General features: G+C 56.6%; 1 protein-coding gene across 4 annotated transcripts; it reads right to left on the reverse strand.

The window, feature by feature from the left end:
* Positions 1 to 656: 656 nt before the first annotated feature.
* Hcrtr1 (hypocretin receptor 1) lies at positions 657 to 9,998 on the reverse strand. 4 transcript variants are annotated; one of them, XM_048815891.1, is made up of 9 exons: positions 9,791 to 9,998; positions 8,800 to 8,859; positions 8,321 to 8,503; positions 7,965 to 8,143; positions 6,695 to 6,938; positions 6,337 to 6,452; positions 4,473 to 4,699; positions 3,119 to 3,240; positions 657 to 1,488 (listed from the first exon to the last, which is right to left on the reverse strand). In XM_048815891.1, exons 4-9 carry the CDS (start codon positions 8,112 to 8,114, stop codon positions 1,298 to 1,300), a joined length of 1,050 nt encoding a protein of 349 aa, XP_048671848.1. In that variant the 5' UTR covers positions 8,115 to 8,143; positions 8,321 to 8,503; positions 8,800 to 8,859; positions 9,791 to 9,998; the 3' UTR covers positions 657 to 1,297. The 4 variants fall into 4 exon arrangements, with proteins under 4 accessions (XP_048671848.1, XP_048671847.1, XP_015340350.1 ...); XM_048815890.1 differs by having other exon boundaries at positions 8,321 to 8,653; XM_015484864.2 differs by lacking the exon at positions 8,800 to 8,859 and having other exon boundaries at positions 8,321 to 8,653.
* Between the last annotated feature and the right edge of the window lie 6 nt (positions 9,999 to 10,004).

Here is a 10,004-nt window from a genome sequence, read left to right on the forward strand (position 1 = left end):
TGCCTAGGCGCTCCTGGGCGGGCCCACAGCTTGCCCTGCTTCTTAACAGGTGAGGTCGGGGAGCCCGGGACTCCATTAATCAAGTGAAGCAGACCTGGTGGCAGGCATGGCCGCATCAGCCTTGGCCAGATGCCTCCCGTTCCTCTCAGCAGAGCAGCACTCCAGACTGCACTCCCATCTTGCTCTGGCAACGAGGATCAAGGCCTCTGGCAGCCCTGTAATCAGCTTGGTAGAAGCCGGAGCACGTCCGGCCAAGTCTGTGGCTTTCTCTTTTTATCCTGTGAGTTCACAGAAAATAAATGAGACCCTGGTTTCCAAGAAGGTGAGGGAACAGTAAATCAGTCTGTTAACCCGCTGTCTGCCCACCCTACCCCCTTACCTTCCAGAGACCACCGAGTTGGGAGCCAACAAATGTGTCAAGAATTAAGGTCCCAGGCATCAAGGGCTTGGCACCACTGCGGAGGCAGCACTGAGCATACCTGAGGCCTGGTCCATCTGGGATCCCACGGGGAGTAGGGGGCAATGAGTAGAAGCATTCCAGTGTCTTGTGTCACCTCCCCCAGCTGCCCCACCTTCCTCTCCTCCTAACCTAAGCAGCACAGATTTTGTGTAATGACAGGGAAAGGGAACATTCAGTGCCAGGCTTTTAATTACAATTGCTTTGGGCTGCTGGCTTCCAAGCCGAACGGCCACACATAGATGTTTTATCACACCACAAAGCCATCAGGTCCAGCTATGGTGTGTGTACTGGGCACCTGGTGACATGGGGCTGTGTTCATAACCCACCAGGGAAGGGCTGGGCCCAGATTGGTTCACACAAGCACAGAGCAGCTGGCCAAGTACAGCCCTGGGCATTAGGGAGCCCCTGGAGCAGATGGAAACACCTGTGGAGACCTTTACAGCAGACTCCAGGGAAGGCTTATAATTGGGCAGGAGAAAGTTCTTTGGGAGGAAGGCCAAGCTCTGGAAAGATGATGGGGGTGGATAATACTGCGGGGTTCGGCCAAGTGAGAGAAGTACAACAGTAACCAAGTCCACAGCACTTCACAGTTGACAAAGAGCTCTCCACTCTCTAGAGCATGCTTAAGCCTCACATCAACCCTGCCTAGGGATCACAAGCTCAGAGAGGGGAAACCACTTGCCCAGAGTCACAGGGGCAGAAAACCAGGACTCCACCCCGAGCCTGTCACTGCATCCAGCAGTCTCTCCATGAGGCACAGGGATGAATCCCAGGACCCAGAGGAGCAACCCAGGCAGGGCCCACTGAGCCTCCCAGAGCCTCCAGGGTAGCCCTCCCTCACGGCAGCACTGTGGTGACGCTGGTGAGCACCACATGCTCGGAGACTTTGGAGACGGAGCACCGGCTCTGCAAGGACAAGGACTTGTGGCTGGCAGAAGAGCGGGGACTGGTGGCCTTCAGAGAGCTGCAGGGACCCAGGCCAGGCAGGCAGCAGGAGAAGGCGGCCTTAAACTGCTCCCGGAATTTACCTTGGTTAGGAGACAAAAGACACAGCCATAAGGAGACAAACGCAGCAGGAAGGGACCTTGAGCCCAAGGGACCTTGAGCCCACACAGCTCCAGCCAAGCTGCCTGAGAGGAGGCTGGGAGGGAGGGTAGAGTTGGAATGGAGAGCCCCAGCAACCTCGGCACTGCACGGGGAACGAGGACAGAGGCCCAAGCGGCTTCCCAAAGAAAAATGCAATTATCATCTGATTCCTTGGCTCTGGCTCAGAGCCTGGCTCAAGGCGTCTGGCTCAGGGGCCTTGGGTCACCTCGGCCCCACTCTGTGTGCACATGGAGAGGCTTGGGGCTTACTCTGCTGCCAGGCTTTCCCCAGATCTCCTGTAAGATGATGAGATGGCAGCAGCAGCCCTTGCATGTGGCAGTCCCACTGTGCCAGGCACAGTAACAGCTTCCCTAGCGTCCATCCCCCCAGAGCATCCCAGCATCCTGAGAGGTCATAGGGCTTTATCCTCACCTCACAGAGGAGATGCTCAAAGACACAGGCTCACCCAAGGCCACCAGTGAGAGAGAAGAGTGATCACCACACCCACACCAGCTCAGCCCACTCTACCAGGGGAATGCGGAACCAAGCCCTCCTTGACCATGTGTCACCAGCCTGCCAGCCGCACTGGTGCCCAACATAGGCCAAGCACACAGTAGGTGCTCAGTAAATGTAGTCCAAGCAAAGAGGTGTGATTCAGGAAGTCTGCCTGCCCTTTCCTCCCCACAATGCTCCTCTCTTGTGTTCTCTCCCCTGAGCTAGAACCAGCCAGGCAGCCTTTGGGAGTAATTTTTGGGTGGCATTGAGGATTACATAATGACCTCCGATAGCTTCTTGAACATCTTAACTGTTTCTGAAAAATTATTTGTGTCCAGACTTGAATGGCCATCTAGACCAGCTCCTTAGAAGCCTAATGCTAAATATGAGGTCTAGCGAGTCACTTCTGCTGTGCCAAACCTGAGGGGTCAGGCCACTACCACCCTCCTGGAGGCCTGAAGGCAGAGTGGAGATGGGGGCTACAGGACAACAGACACGAAGCCCATGGTGGGAGTGAGGGCCTGCAGGCCTGGATTTCCAGAGGTGGGAGAGAGAGGGCAGTGCTGGAGGCCGTGGATCCAGGGGAAGCCCCTAGATTCCTGGGGCGTCTGCTGGATAGCCGGGAGAGCCCTTTCATGGGACTGAGCTGCCTCTGCTGGTGGCTCTCCCTTACCCTGGGCCCTGGATGATACACCATCCCCTCAGCCGGACTCCTGGGCTTTCTTCCCACAGGCCTGGCTCCCTCTGGGGAAAATAGACTATTCTGCCTGTATTGACCAGAGAGGGGCATGCCCCCAGGCTGGGAAGGGAAGTGGAGGCCACTGGCCCAGCCCTTGCCCTTCTGTGGTCTGTAGGATCTACCAGACTCCATCCTGGGTGCTGGCCACTGCTGGAGCCCAGGCTTCTGGGTGTGACCTAGTCTTTCCTGAGTGGGGGAACCCAGAGCAGAGGCGTGATGCTCAGGAGAGAGCAGGTATATCCTTGCCACCATCCTTTCCTTGGGCCCTGGATTGACAGTGGGGACACTTGTCCCAGGGACTGCTGGCCACCCTCATTCACTCTGCCCAGCCCACTCACCGCTGAGGAAGTTGTAGATGATGGGGTTGGCGGCGCTGTTGGCATACACCAACCAGTGGGAGAAGGTGAAGCAGGCGTACACAGCTTCGCGGTCGCTGGCTTGGCGGAACATCCCGAACACCCTAGTGCCAGGTGGAGGAGTCAGAAAGGGGCAGGTGTTGGGGGTGGTGCTCACGGAACTCCAGCTGGGAAGGGCAAGTTTCCCCCGCCCACTTCTGTCCACTCAGTGGCCTTTCCTGGGTTTCCAAGTCTGAGGTCTTGCCTATAGTTTTGGGTTCTCAAGCACAGAAAGTAGGACCACAGAGGGCCTAGGGACAGACACCAGGTATATGTGCCCAGTCTCCAGCTACCTAATCCCCTGGAGTCCCCATCCACCTTCTCATCCAACCTCACAGCGACATGAGGAGCCCCGGTCAGCATCTATTCTTCAGCTAAGGAAACTGAGGCTCAGAGAGTTGAAGTCCCAAGATCACACACCCAGGACACAGCCAAGCACAAACCCAAACAGGCTGACTCCTGCCCAATAGCCTATGTACTTCCCCGGAATCCTGTGGCCCCTCATCTGCTGTGTCCCTGTGTACCTCTGCCTCGACTGCTGTCCCTCCAGATCCCTGCAGGCTGACTCCTTCACTTCCTCCAAGTCTCTGCTCAAGGGTCACTTCCTTTTGTTTTTATAAATTAAATCTAAAACAAGCCGGGCACCGTGGCACACGCCAGCCACTCAGGAGGCTGAGGCAAGAGGATCATGAGTTCAAAGCCAGCCTCAGCAACTTAGCAAGACCCTGTCTCTAAATGAAATATTTTTTAAAAGGGCTGGGGAGGGGCTGGGCTTGTGGCTCAGCCATAGAGCCTTCACCTCGCACATGCGGGGCACTGGGTTCGATTCTCAGCACCACATAAAAATAAAATAAAGGTATTGTGTCCAACAACAACTAAAACAAAATATTAAAAAAAAGAGCTGGGGATGTGGTTCTGTGCCTAAGTCCTCCTGGGTTCAATCCCCAGTATGCCCCCCCAAAAAAGTCTAAAACAGAAAAACCATTTTCCCTATTTTCTTTTTCTTTATAGCAATGATCACTGCCTGATAACACACATGAGTTTTTCTATTTTCCTCCTCTCCCACTACAGTGTAGTCCCCACGAAGAGAGGGACTTTGCCTTGTTCACCCTGGAACGTGATGCTTGAGGAGTGAAGGGACGGGTTTTCACGACAGCCCAGAGCCATTACTATTGCTATACCATTTAATGAGCGAGGACATGGAGGTGCGGGGACTCAGGGAAGAGAAGGATCTGTCCTGATGTGGGGGGCCAGTAGAGCTCCTCCCACACCCTCCCACCTTTGGCTGCGCTCTCACCTTTTGAGGACATTGAGGACACTGATGGGCAGGTAGCAGAGGGCAAAGACCAACAGCACCACCATCAGCATTTTGGCTGTCTTCCTCCGGGCCCGCATCTGCTTCACCTCCGCCAGGAAGGCGCGGGCCCGGGGCTGGGGCTGTGCACTGGGACCCTGCCCCTGGTCCTCCAGCTGGTCTGAGGGTCTCTTCCAGTTCCGTACCAGTGCCAAGGTAGTGCCTGGGATCTGTCCAGCACACACAGAGAGCAGTGGTGGGCATAGCTCTTTGGCAGGACTGATCTCTTTGGGTGGGTCCACTCCTAGCTAGACCCTGGGGCAGAGTGGAGGTGGCAAGGAACGAGCTCTTGCAAAAGGAGGGAACCCAATATTCACAATAAAGATGAACACTCTGGACTTGGTGATTAATATACTCTCATTTTGCATTATCTCACTGCAAAACCACCTACGGCATGCTTTTGAAAAGGCATTATTGATTTTTAGCTGTAGATGAGACAATTGAGACTCAGAGAGAGGCGGAGCCCCAGGCCACAGCCTCAGGTCTGAACATCTCCTGGCTGCCCATCCATCCTCCTTCAATATCCAGCTGCATCTGTGGGGACAGGGTGTGGGTGGGGTGAGCTGGGCCTCTCCCTGGCCCATGTCAGACCGTGGGGAGGCCTAGGTGAGGGGTGAGCAGGAGGGCAGCAGTGAATGACCTGGGCCTCAGAGCATGGGTCCCCCTCTGGGTTGATGCCCATAATCCTGGGGTGGTTCTGGGCTCTTGGAGCAGCCAGAGACATCCTTGAAGACCCTCCTGCCTCTAGACACCTGGATCACCCCCCATCAGAGGAGGATGGGGCTAGAGTTCAGGAAACTTGGCATCCAGAGCTAGTCAAACATTCATGAGCTCTGAAACAATCTCATCTAACTTTCCAAGCCTTGGTTTCTTGTCTGTTAGATGAGGTCAGTGCCTCTGTCCTGCTGGACAGGGGGTCTGGGAGGGGCAGGTGGCAGGCGTTGGGAGCCTGCAAGGCAGGCCAGTATGGAAAGGCCCCACCTGACTGGGCATCTTTCCAAAGCAGGGCTCGGGTCTAACCAGTCAATCTCACCACCCACCCTGCAAGGTCTGGGTGCCGTCAACACTGTGTGGAATGTAAGTGGTATTCCAGAAGCGAGTGTCCGTGCCCGAGCCTGGTCACTCTCTGGCCTGCATCCTCTCACTGCCCCAGCACTGACCAGGGAGTTAATTCCACTAGTGCTTAGGGCCTCTGAGCACCCCTCTCCTCATGATCCCCCAGCAGGAAACCCACTGCAGAGCCATTTGTAATAGAGGAAAGAAGCCAGGCCCTGGGACCGGCTCTGCCCCTCATTGGCCTTGGCAGGAGACTGCCCTTGCTCAGCACTGTGACGCAGGCAACAGCATGTCTTTTTTAGGTAGTGGTGAAGACACTGGATACAAAGCTTCACCAGGCAGAAACTCAGAGCTGCTGTTAATGTTTCAGAGATAAAATGAGTATTAGAAACTCACAGATCCAGGTTTCAATCCCTGATTTTCTACTCTCTAGCTGAGGGCTTTGGGGGACATGATGTTCTTTCTCTGTTTTCTTACGTATTTCATGGAGGATAAGATACGGAGGTTAAGAGGTTGCAGGATTCCCTGGGGGTGATGGAACATAAATGGCAGCTACTGGTAATGGAGTTACCAAGAGTTAGGCCTAGCACTCTAGGTTTCAAGTTCCCCAATGTCCCCACGTCCCTGGGCCTTGCCTCTTTCCAGTTGCAGCCAGGATAGCATATTCTGAAGGCAGAGGGTGTCTACTCCCTGAGGCCAGTAGCCCCCCACCCCTCTCAGTATAGACAGTGCCCAAAAGAGCTGGCCTCACCTGGCGGCCCCAGAGCTTGCGGAAGATCTGGAAATAGGCCATGGCCATGAGGCCCAGTGGGGCCAGGTAGGTGACAATGAAGAAGCAACTGTGGTAGATCTTGGGGTACAGGTCATCTGTAGGGGCCAAGAGATGTAAGGGTCAAGCTCAGCATGGGGGCCCCAGGCTTACCTGGTTGGCAATGCCACCCTTCCTGTGTAGGGCAAGGCCTGAGTGCAGCTGAACCTCCCCCATGCTGGCACCATGGCAGGGAGATCGCCTGGAGTCACCCAACCTGCAGTGTCTATCCTGGAGGGACCCCTAGGGATGGACAGATGTCTGCCCTATGGGTATGTGTCCTGGAGGTGCCCACTATTACCTGCCCAGCGTTCGTCACAGACAGAGAAGAGCCGGGTTCGGTTGGCTAGTTCAGGCAGCACACTGCTGCATTCCATGACAGCAGCCTGAGGGACCATGACAGCCAGTGACACGGCCCAGATGCCCAGGATGGAGCCACGGGCACGCCGGGCGGTGCTCTTGAACAACAGTGGGTGGCAGATGGCATACCAGCGGTCCAGGGCAATGAAGCTGAGAGTCAGTACTGCCACTGACACTGACACGGCCTGCCCCACAGGGACACAGCATCAGAGATATGAGGGGGAACAGCCCAGAGATAACAGACATCCCAGTGTGGTGCAAATTCTGACTCCATTTAATGGCTGTGTGAATTTGTGCAAGCTACTCACCCTCTCTGAGCCTCATATGCAGAATGGGAATATACCATGTACCTGGCAGGATACTGGTGAGAATAAATGAAATTGTGAATGGGAATGCTCAGCTGGAGACCTGGCATATAGTAGGTGTTCTCCTACTGTGAATAATTACCTCCATTTATGGAAAGCATTACGTGGCAGGCACCATTCTCATGAGGTGGGTACTGTGTTACAAATGAAGAAACTGAGTACAAAATTCCCTCCTCTGTCTTTATGTTTAAAGTCTCCAGAGTTAATCAATTGAGTGGAAAACCTTGAAACAGCGCAAAATCCAAGAAGCATTTCTCTCACCCTGGAATGCCACCCCTTCTCTAAATTGTTAGGAGAAGGAAGCAGAGATGGGTCCGGACCAGTATCATGGGTAAGCATGGCCTCCAGGGCTGCCCCCTGCTTCTTGGGTGCAGGGAGAGGGTCAAGAGATAAATCAGAGAGGCCACGGCCAGCCTCTGGCTGGCACTCCTTCTCCACAAACCTCATCAGGTGCCCTGGTTCCCACCACAGGGAAGGCAGTGGATAGTCCCCTCAACTCTGCCCCCCTTGGGATCAGGGTGCAAGCCCAGCAAGTATTGGTGTTTGTGTCACAGTGGGCTGATGCCTCTCTTCTCTGCTGTGTGCCTGGAGGTCACCACGGATGCGTATGTGGTGTGGCAGTGTTTGGGACCAGGAGTTCTGTGTAGGAGCATGTGGAGCTGTGGCTGTGTCCTCAAGTGCTCACCCCAGTAACCTGTCCTTCATGGCAGTAGGGGATGACAGTGCATTGGTCTTGAGCCACTGTGTCGTGCCTGAAAGGCCAGCCAGAGTCACTGAGACCTCTGGAAGATGGTGGTTTTCGTGTAGGTGTGACAGAGGCTGGTGAGGGGTTCCTGAAGAGCTCACCTGTAGATAGGGGATGACCTTGCAGAGGGTGTGGCCAAAGAGCCAGGACTCGGTGATGTCCACTAGTAGACTAGCGGGCAGGCAGATGGCCGTCACCAGCACGTCAGCCAGCGACAGGTTGACAATGAAGTAGTTGGTGACTGTCCTCATGTGGTGATTCCGCCACACGGCCAGGCAGACTGCAGCCAGCAGCCAGGGGGCCAGGGCAGTGAAGCCTGAGTCAGAGCCACGCCCACCCCGCCCCGCCCAGCCAGTGAGCCCCTGTCCCCGCGAGCAGGAGAGGGTCAGACGGGACCGGGACTCACCCCCCAGTCCCCAGAGGAAGCGTTACAGGAGAGGGCAGGACCGAGACCTACCCAGAGTGTTGCCCACCAGGGCCACGAGGAACACGGCCACGTAGGCGGCGATGAGGACCCACTCGTACTGCTTCGGGTACAGATAATCGCGCCACAGATAGCGGAGAAACTCGTCTTCGTAGTCTGGAGGCACGCGGGACGGCTCCCCGCTACCAGTTGGGACCTCCGTCTGGGCCCCTGGGGCTGCCGAAGGCTCCATGAGCTCAGGAGCCGCTGCAGCCGAGGGGTACCCTGGGCTCTGCGAAGGGAGGGGAGCCCGGCCAGCCCTCAGCCCACTCCCCTCAGGGGGCCCGCTTCTTGCACCCAGGTCTTTGGGGTCCCAGCCCAAACTTCCTGAAGGAAGGAAGGAAGGAGACATTAGGGAGTGTGCCTGGCACTTTGCATATGCGCTCCCTCTTAATTGTCAGCTATCAAATCCGTGGAGGAAGGCAGATCCGGGTTGATCCCAACTCCACACAAGTTGCTTTTGGGTAACTTACCTCGCCTCTTTCAGCCTCGATTTCCCCATTCAATGGAGTCCAACGGAGTAATAACGGTACCTACCTCCCAGGTCGGCGGCGAGGAGTAAGGAATGAGTTCTATTGCGCGCTAAGCGCTTTGCCCAAAGCCTGGCACTGGAAGCTAGCCTCACGGACGTTGCCGAATACCATTATTAGGGAGCCTTGCTTTGTGAATGGGCAGATGGAGGCTCAGAGAGGTTGAGCCCCTTGCTCAAGGTCACAAAGCTACAAAGCCAGGTCTGTCTGGATTCGCGGAACACCACAGGGGTGGGAAGGGAAGACGTACGGATTACAAATATTCTCTCTTGAGTTAGCTCAAGGGCCTTAATTTTTTATTAGAAAAAGAATTGAGGCAGGTATTAGAGATCCAGGCTCCTCCCACCAGACCCTCCTGACTCCCCCCCACCTCGTGGGTGTACACACACACACACACACACACACACACACACCAGGAAAGGTGCGAGGAGGAACAGAGAACTTCCTTGCGAGCGAGAGGAGAGGCCAGGGCCCAGCGGCCAGGCCCTCAGACCCTCTGCCAGGCCCCTCGCAAATCGCCGCGGCGCAGTGCTGGGGACCGCCGCTAGCGGCCGCTCTCTCCATTCATAAATCCGGCCTCGCTCCCGCCCCTCCTTCCCCCCTCGGACCCCTCCTTCCTTTGACTGGGCAGAAGCGACCCCGGGGTGTGTAGTAGGGTTGACGGTCCCTGGAGACCCCTGGGGGAGCGAGGGTACAGGGGCCGAACAGCTCCCTCCGCGGGATCTCCCTGCACCTCGGGGACTGCGGGGAAGGGGTGCAGGGGTGCAGCAAGACCCCTGGGTGTTCCGCAGCAGCCTGCCAGGAGGCGAGCAGGGTGGGAGGGTGACCCAGCCTCCCAGCGTCCAGATCACTCCTGGACTCTTGGTCCACCCATCTCCCGTCGCAGGTCCTTTGGAGCCCTCACCCCCGGGCCGGGGTCCCCCACTCTCCGCACCTGTTGGCTCCGGGACCCGGGCGTTCTCGCTTGCTGGTTTCCAGACCTTGCACCCGGGACTCCGCCTTCCTCCGGGGAAGACGGACTCCTGGAGAATGCGACTAGGGAGGGGGCCGGGCAGCCCCCTCTGGAGGCGGCGTCGCCTGGCTCGCTGGCAGGGAGCAGCCCGGTTCCAGCGCGGGCAGTGGCTCGGCTCGGGTTCCGCCGGGCTGCG

The sequence above is a fragment of the Marmota marmota genome, unplaced genomic scaffold (genome assembly GCF_001458135.2).
Source record: "Marmota marmota marmota unplaced genomic scaffold, marMar, whole genome shotgun sequence".
NCBI lineage: Eukaryota > Metazoa > Chordata > Mammalia > Rodentia > Sciuridae > Marmota > Marmota marmota.

Coding starts and splice junctions, on each gene's coding strand:
- Hcrtr1 (XM_048815888.1), bottom strand. CDS start 8,678: ATGTCTCCTTCCTTCCTTCCTTCAGGAAGTTTGGGCTGGGACCCCAAA. Junction 6,939..7,964: donor AGGTCATCCCCTATCTACAG/GTGAGCTCTTCA, acceptor CCTGTGGGGCAG/GCCGTGTCAGTGTCAGTGGC. Junction 6,453..6,694: donor CTGTGACGAACGCTGGGCAG/GTAATAGTGGGC, acceptor TGGCCCCTACAG/ATGACCTGTACCCCAAGATC.